We start from the raw sequence: 25,000 nt of genomic DNA, 5'->3' as shown, positions 1-25,000 counted from the left end.
GAATTTTAAAAAAAATTTATATAGATGTCTGGCAAAAACAGCATTTCATATTGTTCTTACAGTATTTTATACTTCTACTCCTGATGTGACTATATATAGTTTACAGCCTCATTTACTTTAATGTGCTACCTGAATAACATAATCATAGCAATAACTACGGTATAGGGTTGTAAGGTGCATGAACCGCTAATGCTTTCTGACGATTTAAATGACTCGTTCATAAAATGTTCTTTTAATAATAGTGGTAAAGCTTTTAGCACTAGATGTCAAAAAAGCGAAGAACATTGGCTTTTTCAAGTGTTATTTCTTTTCTAGCTAAAGTGTGTTTTAATAATAAATAGCACCAAAAGCCAAGGTTATGTGGCTCTCGTCTGTACGGCAGGATCCAAGCAGAAGACTCTTCCCGCGTATGCAAACAGCTTGACCTCTGCCTGCGCAGTTATGTAACATCCCTAATGTGTTTACTATTCCTTTGTTTAGTTTAACAAGACGTTTCTTTTATCAAGAAAGGTCAGTATAACCTGCAGAAAAAAATAACTTCACAATAGGTGCAATATTAGTCTGTCACTGTTTCATAAAGCTCTCTCTGGCAAAAAGAACTATGCCTTTGTATTGTAAATTGGGCAGACTTGTACCGCCAAAGACCAGCCTTTCCAAAGGGAGGTGTGCTGGGAAATCAGTCAAAGGCCAGGCAACTGCTGGGGAAAAAAGAAAAAAAAAATGATAAAAAAAAGGAAGTGTGGTTTTCTTTTCAGTTAAGCATCTTCAGGAATATCTTTCTTTTTGTATCTCCAGGTTATTTGGCGTTACAGGAAACTGTGCTGCCTGCAGTAAGCTCATACCTGCTTTTGAGATGGTGATGAGAGCAAAGGACAATGTTTATCACCTGGACTGTTTTGCATGTCAACTTTGTAATCAGAGGTAAGAGAATTTCTTGGGTCTGTTCCATAAGCTAAGTGCTAATTTGGCACCGGTGTGGGCACACATTCAAGTGAAGAGGAAACATCTATCAGTAGTGGAAACCCAAGACTGAGAGTAAGACCTGGATACTTTTCCTGGGACGGATACAGAACATCTTTCATGACCTTGACCAGAAAACTTTTTGTACCTCAAATCCCACATCGGTAAACAAGAATAATGTTAATTCCTCTCCTTCAAAAAGGCTGTCTGTCAAGTGTAATTAATTAATATTTATAAAGGACTTTGAGATCCTTTTCTGCAGAAGAGCATAGCAGTACCATTTGTCATTATTACATTAATTTCACTTTAATTCTTCATTCTTATCACATGTATTTCTTTTAAAGTACATGTTGTTTCTTCCTGCTCCCAGAACATTTAAATTTAAAAGATGTTGTTCCCACCATTTTCTCTGTAGCAGCATTGGACTTCTTATGCCATATTTTTATTTCCATATCCTAAATGTAGGTTATAAAAATCCCAAAGAGCCAAACCTGACACTTTGTTCTGAAGCATCACCCATATGGTACAGTTGCAGAATGAATGTCAAAAATGGTAAAATTTTAACAACTGAATTTTTCAGAGGCGAATACAGCCTAACTTATAGCAACTACATTCAGAGCAGTGGCCAAATCCTGTCAGAGATTTCACCAAGAGCTCTATTTCTGACTCCACGAGAGCTGCTAGCAACTTTGCCTGTGACTTCTATGAGGTCTAGGAAATGAGAAAACCAATTATGTCCGCTCCTTAATTTACCTATTATGTTTTTTCAGTTATTACATGATCCTATTTAGAGTTTTATAGCGTTCATATTTTTTTTCATTTTCAGGTGGGAAGAAACACATGAGATGTACACTTCTAGGGAAGTAACAAAAAATTAGGAAGCTAATAGTCTAACACACTAAAGTTAGATACAGCTCTAAATAAGCTTTGCTAGCTCACCTTGTCCTACAGTGTATTATTTTGTAACACTGTAGTCATTTAAAAATCAAACCTCCCTAAAGAACCATAAAATGTACAGCTGCTAATAAGTGTAGCACACTACAATTACGCTCTTTAAAAAAAGCCAAATTGACCTTTTTCATCATGTTGCATGGGAAATTAAAATACCAGGCAAGTAATAACCACTGCTTAAACTATATAATAATGCAAGGTAATTATAGGTTCTAATGCTATTTAAAGTCCTATATCAATTTTGTCTTGCCACAGAACTAAGAGGGTGTATTCTGAGTAAGGCAGGCAGAGCTTCCACCAGCACCCACTTAAGTAGGACACACGCACGCTCCTAGGTTTCGTTTCTTAAACCCTTCACATCCCTGTTTTTTTCAAACCAGGATTCTAGTATCATTATTAAAGTGCCTAATATATTTCTGTTGTTCGCTTCATTTATTACATGCCATAATGGGGCTGCATATCTTTAGTGTTGGTTATGCACAATTAGCACTTAGTTATTGTCTTGTCACTTCAGCCCATACAAGACAAACTTCTTTAATGTAAGAAGTCAGCTAATCTTCATCAGTCAAGCAAAGCAGACAATGTTTGTTACCCTGAGTGCAAAAGATTTTCATCATAGTTAGCACTCTTGGATCTGAGGAAGCGAACTTTCTTTTTCTCCTCCCCCAAAAGCGAAGATGTTGTGATTATTTTTAATATCCCTCTTTTACCATTACAAGCGTGAACTAATGTACAATTTCACTTTGGGGCTAATATACATCATACTATGCCCTAGGGCCACTGATCCCCCTGGAAAAGTGCTGTTAGGTGCTTCTGAAACAGAGCTTTCCAGGGATATTTAATAATTCTTAGCTTTGTCATTCCTAAGCCTTCAATCTAGTCTCTTATTTGATTTCTACTTTGCATGTAGTTTGGGCAAAGGGTTGCTGAAATAGTCTTACAGGAGTCTTAGGCTGGGAACAAAAGAATTGATTTACCTGAAATCCAGTCTAGTTCATCTAGTCAAAACAGGGAGCAGTTCCGGAAGTTTCAAAGAATTTCAGAAATTCTCAAAAGTGGCCCTAATCCTGATTATATTGCAATAGCTCTCATGGAGCCTAATAAAACAGACTGCCTGTAGGGTACCTTTCTTCCTCACAATTTGGGGCTAGTGGCACTCTGAAGAATTAATTTTGTTGTTTTTTATAATAAATCCTATTTCATGGATGCTCCAACTTAGCTCTTCTGTGGTTCCTATGACAAAGCATCCCACTAACTACATTCTCTCATTAATAAATAGCTTTAAATCTTTTGTTTTTCATTACTTGTATAACAATAAAAGGTAGAAATGCTAGACGCCTGACCCATCACCAATTTTGGAGGTTTTTTTATATCTGCTGTGAAACCTCTTTTTCTTTTATTTTAAACTGAATAATCTTGTCAGTCACCATGCCGTTAATAATTTCCGTTGCCCTTCTCAGGATCCTTTTTTCTTCCTCTAGTTAAGCTAATCAAAGCCAAACAGCAGATTCTGAGTGAGGATGAGTTTGTAAGATAGCAGTTTAATTTTCTTTCTTTATTCCATGCTGCCCCTTTGTATGCAAAATAATGTTCTTGAGATTTTTTAGATCTGCTCTTCCCTTTCACTCCAGCCACTATCCCTAATGTTGTATTTATATATTGAAGACAATATTTTTATTTACAAATGCATCGGAGATATCCAAAAATCACCAGCGGAGGTAGCAAGGCTCACCAGCTATTGCAAGACATGTATGTTTGACCTTGTTCCCCACCTTCACATTCTCTTCCCCCATTAAATTTTAAATCCTTTGGGTCATTCTTTATACTGATACAAGTACAACATAACTGGACTACTACCAGAGAGTATATAATGCTCTCTGTTCAGTCCCATATTTCAGATTTTCAGTTATCATCTACTATTTAGGCTTTTTCCTAACAGAATCTGTGCAATATTCATGAGTAGACTAAAATGTTTCTTCAGTTTGCATTACTTTGTCTTTGCCAACACGGAATTTCTTCTGACGTTTTGTGACTGGTTGCGCCTTCCAGTGCCATCTGCCTTCCAAGCTAGCTAATAAGTATATTAACTCGCATCACACCGATCTTTGGGGCAGCCTGTTCTTCGGGCTTGCTATTGCATGGCCCTCATATTCCTGCCCTTTAAATAGTTGATCCTGGCCCAGGTGAGAGGGGCCTGCCCATTTTTGCCTAGTGCTTTTTGTGAAAGATTCAGCGATTTTTCTGCTTTTATGTACAACTTCACTGTTTGCTTTATTATTCTTGAGTATCTATAACTCACCATCCAGCTCAAGCCTCAGTGTGGATGGTAGTTAGACCCCCTTGATTTCAGGGGACTTTTGTTCGGGCCATAAACTCCATCTCTGAACTAACTCATAATGTGCCTGTCCCCTTTTATTGGCCTCCTGAAAGCTAGATTTTCAGAGTCAGAAGAAAAACACAGTCTCACATACTGTATTCTAGGAAGACAGACTGTAGACAGGACTGTAGACATCGACAGGACTGAAAGAGATCTTGTGACCCAGTAAGCCCAGTCCCCTGGTGTCAAATAGGCACTGTCTTGTATTTTCCCTTTCATAAAGCTATTCAGCTCTAGAATCTAATTGCTCCAGCCAGCCAGTTTTTGACATATTTTCCCCATTTTTTCTTGATACTGATGCTTAAAGCTGTAGGGATTTTGTGAATATTAAGCTCTGCTTCTAGCCTAAAGGTTTTAGCATCCCCTTATCTTTCATGTCTCTGTCCAGCTTACTCCTAATTTGAAGTTTTTCCATCTCCTAAATACCTGCAGAGCTTAATGGTGTGAGTGCTCCCCTTTCTTCTCTGTAAACATACTAAACTTCTCCTCAGAAGCACTTCACCTCACATTGGCAGTAGCCCCAATATAGTTGATTTCTGCAGAAAATGTAAAGGGAAAAAAATGGAAACAACAGGAAAAATAAATTTGTAAACAGACACTGCCCTTCACATTTTGTCAGGGTGCATGTGTGAGACTAGCAGAACAGAGTGGAAAATCTTGCGAGTGGGCTCAGCTTTTTGTAGTACAGCGGTGATCTCAGTCTGCCTTCGGCTTTCCCACTTTCTGAAGTTTCAGTGTCCTTCTTTTCACTCTCTGTCCGCTGCTTTAGCAGCTGGTTCCATACTTATGTGATATTTTCTCTCTGCCGTCTGAAGTCAGCTTGGGGTATGGTTTAAAACCCCCATCTGCTATCACTGAGGGGTGTTTAAATCCGCTGTACTGTCCTTGTATCTGAAACAGCCTTTATTTTAATGGGAACTGAACTGAAAACGGTTACATACTCATTCAATCGCTGTCCTGATGTAGCTGTAAACACTTACCTTCAGTATAAACTGTAAAATGCCCACACAATGCTGCCTTTGTTCTCTGTCAAGTGGGGGGGAGGGAATGCAATGCCAGGGACATCCTTATTTCAAACATCAACATTAGATTTTTGCATGAGTGGTCATTTTATAAATTCTGAAGACCTGAATACTGCTTATTTTCATTGAGTGTCTCTAAATTTAGAATAAAAATTAATACATTTTCCATACCTGCTTTTAAAAAAATAGTAAATGAAAAGCACACCAAGTTAAGGTTTGTCATTGTAAGTTGAACTAGGATTCTGTGTGTACATATGCTACATCATACTGGTAATACTGTACAAATCCAGGCACAGCTCCCACTTTCCAGCCTTTGATAATAAATGGACATTTTGACAGGACCCTAGAATTAGTAAACCATAGGTGTGGACTGATGAACTGTGATGTAAAAAAGTGGCTTTGTTCTCTTAGTGATGCATATAGATCAACATTAATTTGAGTTATACTGGAAACTCGAAGGAGCTTTAAAAAAAAGAGGAAAGGACGAAGTTACATCACTGAGTGCACAAAGCAGAGTAGAAGGGTGTGGGTGGGGCAAGTCTGAGCTTTCTTTATCCTAAAGGAAATCAATTAAATGCTTCCAGATTTTGTTTCTTTCTACAACAACGAAGATCTGACATTACCCGAGGAGGCACTTCACACACAGCCATCTTTGTTCACAGCAATATTTCTCTCGCTTTCTTAAGAAGTCTTTGGTACCTTGACGCACGTCCTGCACATCAGAAAATATGACAGACAGCAGTGAGATCTCCTTAAATATCTGTTCTGAACAATGAAATAGCTATTTCTCAAAATGGAAGTTTTATACTTCTTGTGATTAGTCTAGGCACACCTTCCCCTTCCAAACAAGGTGATAACAGAGGTCATTTTGTAATATAAATAGCCTTCCTTTTGCCATTGTAAAATATGACAGGAGTTCCAGGATGTAGGTTAATTATAATGGTCATTCTACTAATGTCACAGTCGTGTCAAAAGTAGTATTATCAATTTATGGTGGTAAGTCCAATCTGGCATGTTAATGCAGCCTATTGTATATTTTTCCCTTTTCATCTCGCATGCCTATTAAATAAATTGGGTGAGGGTTTTAGGGAAGGCTGAAGACTACCATCTGCCTGCTAGAAGAGTAATAGTCTTGCCTCATTATATACTCCTAACCCAGTGGCATCTCAATATGCTCCTTGACTCCATTTGATATACATGCCCAAATTGTGCCCTGATTTACATCCTATGCCAATTCCATGAAAAAACCCACTTGCTGGAGGTGGAAGGCTAGGCTTGAATTTAGCCTTCCATTTTAAAGCTGGGGCAGGTTTAAATCCTAGAGCGTGCAAAACCAATCTGAAGTAGTTGCAAGATTTAGCTCTGACTTCAGAAGAGGCTAAATCTGCTTTTGAGAGTCAAATAAGGTTGAAAGTGTGGATGGACAGAATTTGTCATATTTCAGCCATCTAATTGCCTGGTTTCATTGTACTTAGGAGCTAGTATGCCACCTTTAAATGTTTTTCACCTAGTGCTTACCTCTTGTCACCTAATGAGTGCTTAATTCACACATTTAATACCCAGGGGCACATGCAAGCCTCACCGTCAGTCTTTGCCAATGTGTTTCGGTCGCTGAACTTGCACAATACAAAAACAGTTGCAGAATTTGGACCATCAGTATCACAAGTAACAGGTTTCCCCCAAGTCACAGAGGATCAGCCCCAGATGAACCCAGAGGGTGTCTTACCATGCAGACAGACCCCCACCCCACAGGTTATCACACAGCCAAGCGTGTCTAGACAGGCCACTGGCAGCCTCTCCGCAAGACAGCTGTACGCTTGGAAGGTAAATGATTTGTGGAACTGTGTATGTTTAAAGCCACTCATGCATAAAGCTGTCAAATGCCATGTAGACATAGGTAGAGCATTTCTGGCTCGACATATTAACATAGCAAAAGCAAAAGGCATTGACACTTTTTATTGGGAAAGGCATCCTGACTCCCTCATGTAGCTGGTGTAGTTTAATTCAAACCATGGCACTTCTCTGAGGGCTGAGAAACAAAATCCTTCAGCCAGGATTTTGATGCAAGCAATATTGCAAGAAATCATATGTGAAAGTATTGCCATGCACGTGAATTGCACTTCAGCAGTGTATTTTTCATTTACTAAATATTTTAAACAAATTAGTCTGCTAAGTTCTGTATTACGCTGGAACACAAAGGAATACGTAGCTGAATAACATTCACAGTTCAGAGTTAGTGCTTTCTGCTGGGTGAGCAGAGGTGGTTGTGTCTCCCACTGGTGCCTGACCCGTGGGGAGAGCCGCCCTGCTGCGCAATAACCCTCTGATGTGGTGGGCATTGCTGGCCGGACGTCTCCCGCTCAGTCCCCATCAGTAATCCTTGGGCTAACAGTAATGGAGTGACTGATTGTCACAATACCTAACTTCCCCTGCTTTAATCCACATTAATCTGTATGTTCCTTTAAGAGAAACTAAGAAGGACTTTTTTTTTTTTTTTTTCTTTTTTTAAATGTGACTTCTTTGGGAAAAATACTTTTACATATATTTGCACTAGTTAAGACTCTTTTACCTAATCTGGTAAGATGCACAAAAGAATTTTTGTCAGCACTGTTGTCAATGGACAAAAATACAAAGGATGGAAACTGGAGAAATGGCCAAAGAGCTTTTTTGCTTCAAGAATTCTGCATTTCAACACACCTACTCAAAATACTTTTGTGTTGTGAGTAGCCTAATATACCAGGATTGGGGTGGGAAGGATATCAGGAACCTGTAAATTCTATAAAAGAGTCTTGACCATAAATAACTTAAAGATTTTGGGATCATTCCATAATCTCTATTTTCAATCATCATCAGCAGCAGGCAGTAATCCTACAGAAAAAAAAGTCCACAAATAAACAAACCAATTTTCCTTTAAGAGCAGAGCTAATTCTTTTCAATCCACTTTTTTATTACACTATTTTCCCTCTATCTATTTAGCTAGCATAAGGATAAATTTCCAAAGCTACCCAGTTGGAAAATAAAAGGGTTCACTCTTTGTCTAGCATTCCAATCTTCACAAATGTAAATCAGTCCAACTGCTACTCATTTAAACCTCCAACTTCACAAAACATTAAAGGACTGCTTTCAATACACAATTTTATCTGCGACAATTCATGAAGATTTCTGCTTGAACATCATTAGAAATTGACTATCTGATAAAGAGAGACCACTATCAGAGGTCAGGCGGGTCAACTTGTGTCATTTACGTAGTTTTACTGGGTCAACTACAGCAGGCACCACTATTTGAAGGTTAAATTGTTACAATTAAATACATATACAGCTATTCCCATAGCTACTCTGTTGTTAAATCTACCGTAAACAACACAAGCATTTATATCTGACCCTAATTGTGTTCAAGATGTCACCATTTAGAAATTATACAAAAAAGGACATTATAATCCGTTACACATTAAACAATACTTTATGTAGTGAGATCCATAATTAGCTGGTAGAAACTGGTTTCATTTATTCACATCAGTGTTAAGGGGTTCCTTTAGGTTACTTTCTTTCATTTTAATTGGAATAATGTGAGCAGTGCCTCCCAATATATTTTATAGCTGGAGAGTTCACTATAAACAAAGGCACGTAACCCTGCCAAGGCAGTCACTAGGGAAACTCTTTTTCTATGCTTTGGCCCTATTCACTTGCTCCCTAAGTATCTTCAAGAAGATTGGCTTTGTCGGGGGGAAGGGTTGAGGGGGGTGCCAGTGAAGAGCCTTCTTACATTCAAGCATACTGCTTAGCTGGGAAATCCTACTTTACTCGGAGTTTGAAGCCAGCCAGCCAGAAGCATTAACGTTACGTGATTTTCCTACTCATCAGAGAAAATCAAATGAAATATCTCAGTAGCGTTTCGTAGCAATCAGAATATTCTGATGCACATAATAGTATAACAAGGTAGGTATACTGAAACCACAAGAGCCGAGTAACTAAATTTATAATCAGCTCCTACAGGAAAAAAAAAAAAGTTTCTCTGCATACCTGCCTGTGTGTCTCTAGTTCACACCACAATATATGTAAAGTTGTGTGTATGCTAGAAAAGATTCTCAGAATCACCGGTTTAAATCAATTCTAGTAAAATATCCAACTGGAATATAACAAGAAATTCTTACCGGTACGCCTGCACCAGACAATTTTAACGTATCTCAGATGAGCTTCCTACTGCATGCGATCACTTTGTTTTTCTTCTGATTTGCATGAAAGCAGGACATTTACTTTTCACTCAACTCAGTAGCCTGGGATATTTATTCTGTTTTATCTGTGTGCTAGTAACCTGATCCAAGACTCCCACAGTCTTTGGTGGGCTTTGAATGAAGTCTTTGGCTGGGGAAGCAAAAGCGCTTGAGTGCACTAGATTTTTGTGGAAAGCACAGGATTAATCCTGATACCAGAGCAATTCCTCTGCTGGGCTTTCACATACATGCACACGTGTCTGCGTGTGCTGTGACAGACAGCAGAGGTGCGAGCCGTGCGGTCGGTACAACAAAATTGTGAACACTTGTTGTACAACCCTTATGTGTAAGATAGTATCACATCATTCATCCTGCAACTACCTTTTTTTTTCCTTTATTATTGTAATTTCAGATTTTGCGTTGGAGACAAATTTTTCCTGAAGAACAACATGATTCTGTGCCAGACAGACTATGAGGAGGGTTTAATGAAAGAAGGTTATGCACCCCAGGTTCGCTGATCTGATGCCACATCGTTAAGAATACAAAGCACTACGTTCTTTTATCTTTTTTGCTCAACATGTATATAAGAAATGACACAGGAACCTACTGAATAGCATAGATATAGGGAGACAGAATGGTTGCGTGAAATAAAAGGCGGACTGCATCTGTATGTAGTGAAAATTGCTCCAGTTCAGAGTTGAATGTTAATTAAAAAGGTACTGTACATACAGCTGGATGCTTTTTGCTTGCTCTTGGGGTTTTTGGTTTGTTTGAGTTTTTTGTTTCTTTTTGTGTCATTTGGCATGAGATGTTTATTTTGGACTATTGTATATAATGTATTGTAATATTTGAAGCACAAATGTAATACAGTTTTATTGTGTTACCATTTGTGTTCCTGTTTGCTTCTTTGTATTGTTGCATTTAGTACAATCAGTGTCTAAACTTACTGTATATTTATGCTTTCTGTATCTACCAGCTATTTTAAATGAGCTGTATCTTTCTAGTAAAAAGCATTAAAGAGCAAATCCCAACCATTATGCTATACTTAGAGCTTAAGAATACTGTTTACATTAAAACTATTTAGAAAACTAATAACTCTAGCAGCACCTGCTGCTAATGATGCTATGGTTAAGGGTCTATCAGCACTTCTGTTATAAGCCTCTATTTTTCAGGGGTTAAGCGTCTGCTGTTTAATTGCATAGATTTTCCTCAAAGAGCACTTTTATTTTACTACAAAATTTTGAAAAGCAAATCTGACCGGTTTGGGATATATTATAAAAAGTGCAAAACTTAATGATTTTGGGTGCTGCTTTTGTGCCCCTTAGGCATTCAAAATGCCTGGATTTGATTTTTAATTTAGCTGGAAATTAAGCCCTAATGCAAACCAGTGCCTCTGGGTATCTTATTTTTTATATATATAAAAAAATATATATATGTTATTTTTCTGAAATCATTTAATTTGGGGGGGGGAAGAAAGGGAGAGGTCTTCTGTTTATATACATTTTAAAAATTTCTTGAAATTTGAGGGGTGTCTCTCTCTCTCTCTCTTTCCTTTTTTTTTTTTTTATTTTTAATCAGGGCTTAACCCTAAAGTTTTCTGGGGCTGTGTCCTCAACCAACCCTGGAAAAAAGTGAAAGTAGAAGGCACTGTAAACAGCCCCCTCCGAGGGTCTATTTATATTAAGGAAATGACCCCGAGCTGACACTAGGAGAGCGACTGGTTACTAATTACCCACCTCAGTGAATGCTGAAGGTAATTTAAATGCTGATGTGGATGGGACAAAACTTTGAAATACCAATACAGAAAGTGAGAGCTACCACACTCGACTGCACAGATACTTTGCTGTCCATGCCAACATCCTACAGCTTTGTCCCATCAATACTGGCAATTAAAATCCTTTTGACAGAGGTGGAGTCACTGCTGACAGCTACTGTTGGCAATCAGTCCATTTTCTAGGAAAGGTGGACCTCTGTTTTTAAAGCCATGAAGCTATTGCATCAGCAGGATGTCCCTAAGTGCTCATGCCCCTGACAGAGCTTACAGGTGTTTGGCAAAGGAAAGCAGGATGAATGTTTAAAAAGTTGTTACATGCATATTTAATTCTTTTCTCTTTGCCACTGTAATCTAGCTCACCGGGAAAACAGCCTGCATTTAAAAAAACAACATTAAGAGGAAAAAAAAAAAAAAAGAAAAAGAAAAATAGAAAAAAAGAAAGAAAGAAAAGAAACCCACTATGCCCTGTGTTGCTATGAAGCTGAGCTCTTGTTTTTATTTAGACTAAGAACCCTCACCTCTGCTCAAGTCGAGTGCTGTCCTTCCCTGCTCTTCCTGTCCTGTTGCGCAGTTTCAACATGTTTTTCCTGGGGATGGGGAAAGAAACTTTGTAATGCAGTGGGGTAATTCCTCTAGCGTATGGTTTGGAGTACGCTGCACAGTGGCTTTGGCTTAGAAATGAATATTTAGTTCTAATGACTATTGTTACAGTGTGGTTTTGTTTCTGGCTGTGAACCCTTTTAAAAATAAGCATGGCTCACAAAACTTGACTTTGACTCATACAGGACCAGTAAGAAATGCAACGACTCATCAGGCTGTTCTTGCTAATTAGAAGAAATAGCTCCACATAGTTTTTCAAATGAAATTTAGCCCTATTTTGTGGACTATCTTCCTTCCTAACCTTGAGCAAAAGTCTCTCTTCCACTCCCTTCCACAGCCCCTTAATGTCTTCGGGATAATGAAGCAGTTGATGTCAGAGGTACTATTAGGCTCTTCCAGATCTACTTCAAGTGCAATAAACAAGTTGTCCTTTCCATGAAGGTGAGGATGGCCAGAAAGGGAAGAATCATGTTGTCTTATTTTGATTCCAATTTCAATTTTCTCCTCCAGCCTCTGTTGTGTCTTTCAGTCAGAGGCCAGAAAGATCTCTCTTCTGCTTTCCACTAGTAGACTACAGACTGGATAGAAATCCCTGGTTCAAAAATAGGGCTGGGGAACAGGAAAGAAGGGACCTTGGTTCTGTCTTTGACTTGCTGTAAGCTTGGGCAAGTCACTCAACTTCTCTGTGCCTCGGTTGCCCCTGTCTGCCGAATGGGGCTAATGCATACACTGCTTTTGTAAAGCATTTTTGGCTCTTCAAAAAATCAAGAGCTATGCATGCAAACGTTACTAGTAGCGTTAGGACGTTCTGGGAGAAGCAGAGCATTCGTATGTGCAGTAGGTAACCACAGATCTGAGGTAGGAGAGCACCAAACCCAACTAAGCCTGTGGAAGGCTTTGTTGGGGATGAAGGCAACTACGCACTAATAGTGCTGTAGATGCTAAAGCGCTCTCTCATTACCACAACGTGCCACTGTGCAGCTCTCTATGGGGTAAATGAAGAGAGTGGAATGGGAAAATAGTGGCTTATTGTTACATGCCATGTTACTCATATGTGCATGTGTGTGTTTTGTGACATGTGCAAAATGGGGAAGAAGAGGGTGGTCTTGCTATGGAGAAAAAAATAATCTCACCATTGTATCAATCTTAATTGATGTAAGGATAAAGAAATGTCGATATGCTTGTTTGAAGTGCTGCAATGGTATGGCATTGCTTTGAGCACTTTAAGCTCATATATCTTATTCACATACATATCTACAATTTGTATGTAGAGGATGCAGTATAAACTTAGATTTGACGTAGGTCAAAGATCGATTACACATTTTCCTGTATTTCAAACTTCCGTCTTGCCTGGCTGTTAAGATAATAACTGGGAGTTGAAATATTTAATGGAAACATTTACAACTCCAATAAAGTATAACATCATAAGACAATATTGAAGAGAGATTATCTGCCAGGCTGCTTTATTGATCTTTTTGACAGAGGCCTAGACCGTTCCTTTGGGTTGCTTTTAGTTATCTGCCTTAAGTTTCCTTCTCCATCACTGTGTATGTCAACACGGTCTGTCTGCATACAGCAAAATGTTCTGATAGTGACCATTGCTCAGTGTATGCTCATTTGCCAGGCAGGAATGCTTCCACTTGTATCTCCTTTTTTTAGGGTATTTTATCTCTATCTGTACAAATCTCTAAGTTTAGCCAGCAAAAAATAATAATAACAATGATTTAAAAAAATCTATTATTCTTGGGTTGCTGGTTTTTAAGCCACATGGAAAAGTACAAATTATCAAACCTTGATTTTCAACTGTAGAAAGCTCCTCTGCCAACCATAACCTGCTGTGTCTTTTATCTGCCACAACTGGTGATGAATCAAGACAGCCTGGATACTGCAGAAGCAGTGACCAGGGCTAAAAGTTGAGCTGTTTCATAATTGTATTTTTATCTTGCTTAACATATTTTCTGGGCTATTTTTTTTAAGCACACCTTCTTGCCTCTTCCTACCCTCCCAAAACACTCAAATTTATGCTCATGTAATGTAAATAAGAAAAATCATCCAGCAACCCCTCAAATATTCCTAATTGCCTACATATAAAATGACTTGAGGAAAATAGATTGAAAAGTGGTCAGTGAGAAGGGAGACTGTGGGGGAAAAGAAACAAACAAACAGGGATTGTGGCAAGGTTTCGCCTGTACAGACAAAGTACTTTAAAGGCTTTTTTCAACGTAATATACAGCAGCTTCTTACAATTTTCTCAGCAGTAGGTAGTTTACAGTCATCTGTACCTAGAACAAATCTTGTCAAAAATGAAGGTCTGTAGTGATTGCTGGGTATAATTTTATACATTTAGCTGATTCTTCTGAAAGCTTCCACTGTGCTGCTGTTGTCAGACTAAATTATCAATTTAGCCATTTGTTGTTTAATGAATAAAAAACTCCTTTGGAATTGGAGATGTTGTGGTTTCAATAAAGCAAAAGCTTTAACAACTCAAACTACAGAGAGCAAAGTGTGTACTGTATATAAGAACAGTGTTTTTATTCTTTTAAATACCACTTTAGATAAAAAAAAAGCCAATTACATATTCACTTAATACATTTCTCCTACTTCAGTCCAATGATGCAGACCAAACCTGTTTACTGTTCACTTCAGTACCTTGCAAAAGGAAACCAAAATACAATATGTGCAAGGTAATAGGCCATTAGCACAAACATGCTCCCAGTAAAAATCTTTTGTGTAGGCACCCTTTCTAGAAGCTGCCAATTGTGGGTGATAGAAGTATTATAAAGGAAGTGATTTTAATACTATTTAAGGCATTAAAAGCTGAAAAGTATCTGTTTAAAGCCTTAAAGTAAGGGTTGCATGTATCTAATACCTTTTAAAATGCCCTTCTGCTGATTTATATTCATCCTGAACCTGCTAATAATGAGTATACATAAGCAAATACCATCTTCCACCTATTCAGCATGTCATTGGTATGAAAGCCCCAGAAAATATCTCACGTAATCAGTGTGTTCAGAGAGTTATCTTGCACAAATTAGTCATTAACTCAATAGCACATAATAAAAAAGAACATCAATTAATTAATGAGTCACCCTCAGATCACTTTGATTACAACACAGCTCTGTTGAAACAGCAGTTATAAATGGAGCTGCCTCTCTTTATTCATTGTTTGCAATTGGCCCATTATTTTGCAGAGACCAGTGTCATATTTAACACATGCCTGCAGGTAATTGTGTGATTAGTTTCATAAATGAAGATGCAGAGGGAGAACGCAGAGTATCTTGCTCTGCCGCCGAGTCTGAAGATGCAGGAATCCACCGTACCTCCTGCAACCTGCCATGCCGGCAGACCTCTGCAGCACCCACGAGGCCAGCCTGCCTCCGGACTGCAAGGTCTTAGTGACAGGACAACACTCAGAACTAGCCGTACTGACCTCTACTTTAACCTGAAGATCTCAAAGCCCTGGGCAAACACCTTTGACTTAGGCCTCCCAAGAGGTCACATTGCTGGTATTTCACGGGGAAGAATACAGAGGCAGAGAGATTAAGTGGGCTGAGCAAGGTCATGCAGCAAGCCTGAGTTCCTCGAACCCCACTATTAGCATCACTTGTAAGACCTCACACAACTGCCCCATCCTGGGCCTCACCAAGACAAGCTCCAGTGCTACGCTTGGAGCAACACATGCAAACTCCTCCTCGATGCTGAGGGATGGACCAAGGAGCAAGGAAAGGCTGAACATCCAAAGCTTCATTGTGGTGAACTGTGTTTGGTGAATATGAGCTGGGGAGGCGAGCGAAGAGGGCTGGGTTTGGTTTGGTTTTTTTTAAAGTTTTTTTAGAGAAAAGATGAATAAAAGAACACAAAGTCACCACCTAAAGTTCCTAAACTATCTTGGTTAAATGCCATTCCAATAAGCTTATAGTGTAATTATAACAGTTCCCTTAGGTAAGTGAGAAACATCTGTTAGTAACACATAGCAGGTGTTAGCAATTACACATACTGATTTTTTTAAAGTGTTTTTAATTAAAAAGAATTCTGTTTTCTGAAAAGGAAAGCACGGTAAGTCCAAACAAGCTTTTGTTTGTGTGGCTCTAGATCATGTAATATGCAAAACGATAAAGGTAAAATCAACTTAAATTAGCAAGGGTTTGCACATTTGACTCCAGATTATTGCAATCAAAACCAAATTGGGATTCACTGCGTTATTGTAAAGTATGTAACATTAGTATTCTAAGCAAAGTCTCATCTAATGTATGAAATCCATACAGTTCATGTAACCACTGAATACATCTAAGTAGAGCGTTTGAACCTAGGAAGATTGCTATAGTTAAGCAAAATATGATAGGTATTGCAAGAAAGGAGCAAATTGCAAGGAATTCTGTATAATAGTTTCTTCACATTCCCTTTGTCCCTCTACTGGGAAAGAGTTTCTAGATTATGTTAGAGCAAAATCAAACTATGTTGTCAAATTACTTTGAAAAACTAGCCAAGAGCAATTTACATTTAGCAATGTGATATGCTGTGCCATTGAGAAATAACAAGAGCGAGCCACATTGGAAGGCCAACTATTTAGAGGTGTTTTTAATCCAAATTAAAAGATAATGAGATGACAAATTTCTTTCCCTGTCCTGACGCTATCTCTCCATAGATGCCAAGATGAGACTATCAGGCATATCAGGATTTAAATCTCGCCACAAACTTTGACTTTCCTTTTATATGAAATATACAAGCAAACTAGTTGGCAGGGAAAAGAGCAAGAAGCACTAACATTAGTACAACCTATGGATTTGTCTTTGTATCCAGCTCGGATCCAGGTTGTGCTTGTTTGTCATATACAAGTCTGTGGTTCCTTTCACAAAAGTGTCTCTAAACTCCAGTGCAGAAAAGTAGTCTTTCTACCTACAGTCTACACCAATATAAATGAGATTATTTTTCTTTATGTTCTTCCCAACAGTGTGGTTTTTATGAGGAGACACATATATAAAATAATGGGTATGTAAAACCCTATCAGTAGACTGTTACACCAAAGAAAATAATGCATGCATATTTTATTCATCTAGCTGAATGCACAGATCTGGAAAGAAAGACCAGATTTTTAACATTTTTCTGCTTTCAGGAAACTTGTTTTTTATTCTATGTTATCCATAAGTATTTCTAAGCATCTTTATCTCTTATTCAAAATATGTAATGTTTGTTTAAGCCTTTCTTTATATCAAGGTCATTAAAACTTCTATCATCAGTTGCATCCAACCAATACACTGCTAGTATTGTAACCAGCTTTCTGGATGAACAGACTAAGAAAAAATAATTTTTTTTTTTTTAACTCTTACAGTTACATTAGTAAGAACTTTTAGGTACTTACTACATAGCTTTATTAGCCATTCATGATTGCAGTATAATACCCAAGTATCCAATCCAGATGCCACACAGTTAACCAAACATATGAGCTGTGAACAATAATCATGTAGCAATAGCTATAAAAGTATTTTGATGGGTTTTTTTGTCAAAGTTAAAGCAGAGCATTTCAGTACTCATTGTACAAAATGCCTTTCGGGAGTACAGTAGCCCTGTGACAATGAGTGCATATTAATTGAAAAAAAAAGATAAAGCAAGATAAATGCCTAACAAATGTCTTTAATTTAGAATTACAGCCTCACATTTGTTCCTACAGTCTCCCAATCGTCATGTAAGTGATAGAATATCACCACTAAGACTGTAGTAGTAAGGAAAATTTCTGCTTTGGCCTCTCACGCGAGTTTATTTTGGGAGCATTATAATAGACCTTTTCACTCTTTTCCCCTCAAAGTCCTCTTAAAAAAAGGGAATCACCTTTGCTGTGTTCTGTATGGCCAGCTGGAAGATCTACCTGGAGGTAAGGTTCCCAAGCTATGAAGCTCAAGTGGAGACGGGGATGTAAGCTTGTGAAATGAGCAGGATACAAGACACACATCTCTCTCCAAAGTCAAGCTTAGTACCATCTACTCACTAAGGGCTCATGTTAACCCTGCAGCCAGGTACCTGAAGGTTAGACACTGTGGTGTCAGCACTGCACACCTGCATCCACCAGTGTGGAATTTACTCTCTATCTCTTTCTGTCCATTTAGAAAATAGTGCTCAGGCCCTTGCTACATCTTCGAAGTAGTATGAAGATAAATACATTAGCGATTTTTAGATGCTAAAAAGATAGTGATAGAGAGGGCCACAAGTTAACTAAGCAGGACAAAGCATTGAAAACTTTCCACAGACAGAGTAGCAGGATGGTGCCAAGGCAATGTAGTCCAAGTGATAAAAGAGACCTCCTGCATATTGCCTACTATCAGCTTAGACCTCCTGGCATATATTCTCCCATCTATCCAAAGTCCTTCTAACCTGCAAGTTACTTATTTTAGTAGTATGATGTCATAGTGTCACGAGCTATTGACATTTTCAACAACCTGAAAATCTCTTTAAACAATCTGCAAATTTCTGATGAACATCCCACACGTCCATACACCTTTCCTTCTTTAATTGGGGGTACCTGATCTTGGAGTCTGAAAGTCAGCTGGAAGCAACTCTGTGTAATTGAAGTCGTACTACATAGGATTGTGTTGCTGGCATTTACTGTGAAAGTGAAGCAACACAGAACTATCATAAAATTCCAGGGTTGCAGTCACCCTTGTCTCATCATGTAGTATTGTAATAGGAATTTTATAGAGAGGTTGGATTTTTAAGGACAGGCTGGGTATCAATTTGTTCCAAAGTTTTTATTGTGCTAATCAACTGTAACAGCTCTAATCTATTTTTAGATGGTGGCATTTCAAGTCTCTCTGCTCCTCAGTTCAAAATCCATAATGTGGAGATAATATACCACTTTTCTACCTCACAGGATCCTTGAGGGTAGTAATTGTGGGATTTTGCAACAGCACCAGCTAAGCATATAAAATACCTAAGCAGGAGAACAGCAATATATACAAATTCTAGCTTAGGAATTCTCTAAAACACTGATTGCTGGATACTAGAGAAGTACTGGGAAAAGGATTGCTCTGCCTTTACTTTTTCTTATCACAGTTCCAAACCACCTTTTAATAGTCCATGTTAAAGACAAGCACTTGGCTAGATGAGAACTTTGGTCTGACCCAGAATGGCCGTCTTATATTATATTCTTCTCTGAGGTACTACAAGGACTAATACAGTGCAAAAGAATGAGAGGCAAGGAAAACAATTACAATCTACACAATTTATTTTCACATTCCCGATTATTCTTTTACAAAGTGTATGTCAATTATCCCTGCCTGCTTCTTAAGCCATTATTAATCAGTTGATTACACAAAGCAGAAGCAGATGAGATGTGATCTGAAAGATCTGAAAGAGACTGAATAAGACCCTTGAGGCTAAATTCACAGAAGATGAAAATGTTGCAGCTGTCATTTAAAAAGATGGTACCTTCAGACCTGCTATGGCTGTGTTCCCTTATGGTCTCTAGCAAAAAGAAAAACCCAACAAAATTGAGCCCGTACCACATCCTCGGTGGGTCCTCTGTGTCTGACCTACTATGGACAGAGAGCACTGGGAACAAACATGTTTTGGCTCTGTTGGAGTACATAAGAGTAGCCAGTATAGCAAATCTTTCTCTTTCACCTGCTCTCTCACCCGGCTCTACCTTCCCCAAAGAGACGATTTAGTTCTGTTAGAACAGTATTGCCCACTATGTAGCATCACCCATAGAAGCAACTTCTTCTGTTATCTCCCTGAAAAAACTAAAGCCTGTTTAAATTCAATTTTTCCTCCTGTATCCACACCTGATTCTCACCCCAGCCCCAAGCTGGAAAATCTGAACTTTGACACTTGCTCTTTCTTTTGTTATTGTTCACAATTAGTTAACTAATTCAGATAGACCAAAAATCAGTTACAGAGACTTGATTTGGACACATCTCTGATCATACACAAGGCACATATAAATCAGATTCTTTCTCACTAAAATCAAAAGAAGTGCTGCTGGTGACAGCAGCAGAGATAGGATTTTACCTCTGGGAAGAATAACGGATAGCAGGAGGCAGCCCTCTGCCATTCTACATCAATTGCTTGCCACAGCCCTGGCTAATCTTTTTAGCTAGTCAAAGCATACAGCGTGTTACAGGGTCTCTGAATAAGTCGATTGGAAGCCAGCTCGAGCCGTGGCAAACTGACTTTCACCCAACACCTTAGCCAAAATTTGAATGTAGATTTTTAGAGTTGAAAACTTACTCTGATAAGTTATCGTGGCTCCTGATCTCTATAAAGACACTGAAAAATGGTCTTCCTTGAGGCTTCTCTCCTGTATGCACATATCTTGCTCCCCAATTAGACTTCAGTCCATTAGGTATTACTAATCCACACACATCTGTGAACTGCAAAATAATCTATTTCTACAAGCATCAAAGCAACACAGCAAGAACTCACATACAAAAATTGAGCACAATCAGATTAACACAAAAATAGGAAATTTGACTTTTAGTAGTCTTAGAGCATCTTACCCTTTAAGCAAGCAAGTCAGTGAAAATAAGGACTTTCAAAACCAACCTGACAGACTTTGCTGTAGCAGTTCAAGATTTTTCCTGCCCCTAGCAAACTCCTCTGCCTTTATCCCGCAGTCCTCTACCCCCAGGACACCACAGACAGCCCATTAGCTTAAGTCATCAGTGAAGGTGGGTTGACAGTAAGGCACTGCAGCATGAATGGGGCTACTGAGGTGCAGGCGCATACCTGTCCACTGCTGCGATATTTGGCCTCTGTGGTAACATGAGGCAGAGACGAGGGGCAGGCTGCTGAGGAGAAAGGGGTAAAATGCAGTACTACGACCAGCCTTGCTCATCTGTCAGAGCCCACTTATATGCCTCATGGGTTCTCGGATGGGGTTTTGACCCTTTCAGCCCAGACAGGCACGCCATCATAAGTACATCTCATGATTTCATTCACAAGAATTGGAGATGCTGGGAGACAGGTATTTGTTACTGGTGCAAACTTGAAGACTTGTAACTGTTCCATTTTTGACCTCTGGATATTCATTTGGACCCTTTCTCCTGAAAATGCACATTTTCACCTCTGCTTCCTTCCACCCTTTATCACCCTTCCTGATGTCTCTTCCGAGCAAGACCACAATTCTGCCAGCACGCAGTTAAAATGCTTAGGCAACGCCAGCGGCTGTTTAAAATGAAAAGGGACAGAAATGATTAGTGCTATCAAACTTTTTATTTTAATGGAAGTTAGACAAGCTCTGGGCGTATTTGCACCTGCAATTGCTTGCTCCTTCTACTGTTGTGCCCCATAGATCTGCTTGTTTCAATTGACCCTAAGGCAGTAACCCTCAGAACGTATCCATATCATTCTCTGCTTTCTGCTGACACATTTTCAAATCACAGATTTAATGGTCATAATTTTCACATTTGAAAACTCAGACTGTGCAGTCCAGCCCTGTATTTATTTCCAGACAGAAAAACAAAGTCTTGTATTGTCCAAATTACCTAAGCTGCAGCTAAATTAGCTAAAGGAGTGTGTGGGGTTGTTTGGTTTTTTTCACAGACTTTAATATTTCTACTATTTACTAGTAGCAATAGGATTTACATATGCACAAAAAACCACACAAAACTGGGTCTTTGCGTTATTCAGTCACCAGTAAAAAAGTTCCATGCACAAAGAGTTAACAGAAGAAAGAATAGGGAGGAAAGGTGAGGGAGGAATCATCATCATCAAGGAAGTGAAATGGTTTCCCCCAAATCACGTAAGTCAATATCCATGAAAATCTCACTCATGGGAATCCCTTATCACAGACCGTGGTAAAGGTCCTGCTTCTCCCAGGGTCAGATTGTACAGAGTTGTCCTCAAATATACGGGATTATCCCACAATCTATCATAAAAGAAATAAATTTTCCAACAGTGGGATCATATACAATAATTATTTGCAGAGCAAATCTTTAGTCCAGTATTGAAATCAGTCAAAAATAAGAATCATGCAAAAGTTCCTGACTGATTGTTTTATGCCTGCCTCAAAGGAGTCTGCTGTACAGACATTTCAACCTTGAAATCCCCTTTCCACTCCTTTTTTTCCAGCTTTGCTTCACTACCATATATGAAGCCTCACCTCTTGGTCAGAATTGCTCCAGCTGAAGAGGACGAGGGATGACTCTGCCCCTCTGGAGCCAGTTAAGAGATATTTTAACTGGAGCATCTTGTAGTACTTTTTTTTTTTTTTAACAGTGGCTCTGCATTATTGATTTTGGGTTTTATATGTTACAATATAGAAAGGAAGAAAGGATATTTTTTAAATGCCAAAAAGATCATAATGTTTTTTAGTTTGTTTTTCCTTTGCCAGAGGGACTAAATGCATGTAGTGCCTGTTCACTTCTTCAGTTCCTCATGTTACAATCTGTTATGTTGTTATTGAAGGCTCAGAAGAAGCTCCTGTTTGCATTTCCTTAATTAGCCTTTAACGTTTTGTGAAGGCAGAGAGAAAAGATTTCAATGAGTTTTAAAGACTGGTATTTCTGTGGCAACAGTCATAAATGGGGATTACATAGGTGACAGTAGACCCTCTGAACAGATGTGGCCTCTGGGAAAACGAGTAATGGTTATAGTGCCAGAAACCAGTTGCTGCAGATTGGGGAGAGGTGTCTTTCTATTGCAGAACGAAAAATCCTTCTGCTGCAACTACTCTGCCCTTTACCCATATCTTCAAAAAGGACTGTATTTGAATGCAGTTGATTAATAGATAAGCATTTTATGGAACTTGCACGTCTTTCTTTTTCAGAGAAGGCAGTCTCAGAGCCTAATGATAGGAACATCCTAATTTGCTTCATAATCAAATACTCGACTCTTATTGTGGATACCATGAATATGTTCATTTAGGCCATCAAGCAGCAGGGTATATAAGCTCGTAATTGACTTTAATATGTGAAAAGTAACATTAGCTAGAGTTTCACAGGTTTGATAACATCAAAGTAATGTACGAATTGATATGACTGGCACAAATTGGAATATAGAAAGTCACCAGACTGGGTCAGATTTCCTCTCTACCCAGTATTGTCCCCTTTCCAGCTACTATTGGATCCTTTACAGCAGTCTTTCTCATACCATTAGTCACAATGAATCCGAAGCAGGTCAAGAAGGATTAGAAAAATCTAACAAAAAAAAAAAGGAGGGGAATTTTTAAATAATTATAAAACTGAAGTCTGAAAAGAAAAGAAAAAGATAAAACTTAAGGAAAAAAAACCACACCAAGTTTATTGCTGGCAGTAGGTCAGTCCTCACGGGTGGTGGAATGAAAAGTAGTTGTAATTATCAGCTCCGCATGTTTGTAGTCATTAGGGATTGCTAACTACCTTTAATCATGGCTATGGTTCAGTTCCCTCAGGGCAAGGGAGCAAGCATTTACACCTGCAGCCAGTAATTACAGCTACTTTCACTCCCCTGCCATGAAGGGACGGAGCTGCTGCTGGCAGTGAGCAGTTGGGGAAGGTGGTGTTCAAGAGGCTGCACGTACCGCCAAGGCCCAAAAGGTGGACGCTTTGCGAAACATTTGGGATGCACCGCTTGGGACTAAACACTGGGAATAATGCAGGCACTCAAAAGGGAGATAAAACATGTCTCACCTTAAGTCTTGTCTAGACCTCTAAAAGTTAAAGACTAGCTAAAGCCATGATGTTTGATATCGTTTCAAACTGTGATATGCTAATTTCCACAGTGTTCTTTAAAAAAAAAAAAAGCTAAATTCTTGCCCTAGAACATCTCATCTCCTACACCGTGTTTTATACTTGTGTGTTGTATACACAGTCCTCTTCTAAGAGGCATAAAATGTTAATATATTTATATAATTTATAAATATATATTTATATATTTATATAATATTTTATTTTTCACCATAAAAATAACATTTCAATGAAGTTTAATATTACATTGATGAGATTTTCAATTTAACTTTATATCAATTAAATTAGCATGTTTGGTTTTCATCACCAATTCATTGTTATTATATGGAAAACACTATGCCCAAGCCAATCCTTCGTCTTAAGTGCCTTGAAGTAAGGAAATGTCAGTTAGTTGTAAAAAATGAAAGTATATTGAAAACTTTTCTCACATAAATTGGCCAAAATATTTTCTACTCAAACTTCAAGCAGTGTGAGTTGAGGTTTTTGCCTTTCAAAGGTGAAATGGGTAGTCTTCTGCCCAAAAGATGAAAACTTTTGGAAGTGATATGAATTAAAATGGGCACAAGGAAACAGCTAGAACAAACAGGACAGAAGATCTTATTTAAAATACAGGGACCATTATGAATATGTATAATATGTATGTGTGTATATATATTTATTAATGTATACACATACACATTGTTATGCATGCAAATACATACCAATAGCACCTATGGGGTCCCTTTGCCCATGACACAACTGTCACGACTCCATTTGGTCGCTGGTGGCTGGGCTGTGTGCTGAGGGGCAGGCACACTCCTCTGTCTGCCAGAGATGGACTCCTGCTGCTGCTTTGGTGGACTTACTACTATGAAGGACTACAGGAACAGAACGGATCAAAGGGAAGGATCAGAAGGCCAGATGGAGATGCTGAGCACTATGGCCCTTCCCTTTTTCCAGGCAAAGGAACAGGTGAGGCAGCAGGAGATCAATGACATGACTGGGAGCTAAACACCCTTCTCCTCCAAGTCAATTGTGGGTTAGATTAGCAGGGCTGCGAGCAAAATTAGGCATGCATGACAGCCGGTACGTTTCTTCAGGAGCTAAGATTTCCATAGAGGAGCTCTAAATTGCAACACCCATCACTGAGATAGCACTCATACACCCCTACGGTATATTTACATCTTGTAGTCACAGACCACAAGAGAGGGTTGTGGCTGTGTGTTGCCTTAGCAGAACCCAGCAGGCATGCTGCAAGCTGAAATATTATGTCATTTCCTGGGTGATTTGGGCAGAAATAAGAACTGGCGTGACTTAACCCTTTGCTTCCTATAGAACTCATAGGACCGCTGTGACTGGGATAGACACTCTGTGCATACGTGATAGGAATGAAAGCACTGATTGCGTTGAGCTTCTGAACAGGAGGAATAGACTCCTCAAAATGTCTCTCTGAACCATCATATAGCACA

General features: G+C 38.8%; 1 protein-coding gene across 4 annotated transcripts in view; it reads left to right on the top strand.

Annotated features, from left to right (window-relative positions):
- Positions 1-14,389, top strand: part of LMO3 (LIM domain only 3) — a 63,521-nt gene extending 49,132 nt beyond the window's left edge. For all 4 annotated transcript variants that reach the window (XM_076342238.1, XM_076342229.1, XM_076342221.1 and 1 more), the window contains 2 exons: positions 796-921; positions 9,934-14,389. In XM_076342238.1, coding sequence (XP_076198353.1) covers positions 796-921; positions 9,934-10,039 — 232 coding nt within the window. In that variant the 3' untranslated portion in view covers positions 10,040-14,389. The remainder of the gene's footprint in view (positions 1-795; positions 922-9,933) is intronic.
- Positions 14,390-25,000: the final 10,611 nt, after the last annotated feature.

Source organism: Aptenodytes patagonicus, chromosome 1 (genome assembly GCF_965638725.1).
Source record: "Aptenodytes patagonicus chromosome 1, bAptPat1.pri.cur, whole genome shotgun sequence".
Lineage (NCBI taxonomy): Eukaryota > Metazoa > Chordata > Aves > Sphenisciformes > Spheniscidae > Aptenodytes > Aptenodytes patagonicus.
This window is presented reverse-complemented; position numbering and strand designations above follow the sequence as displayed.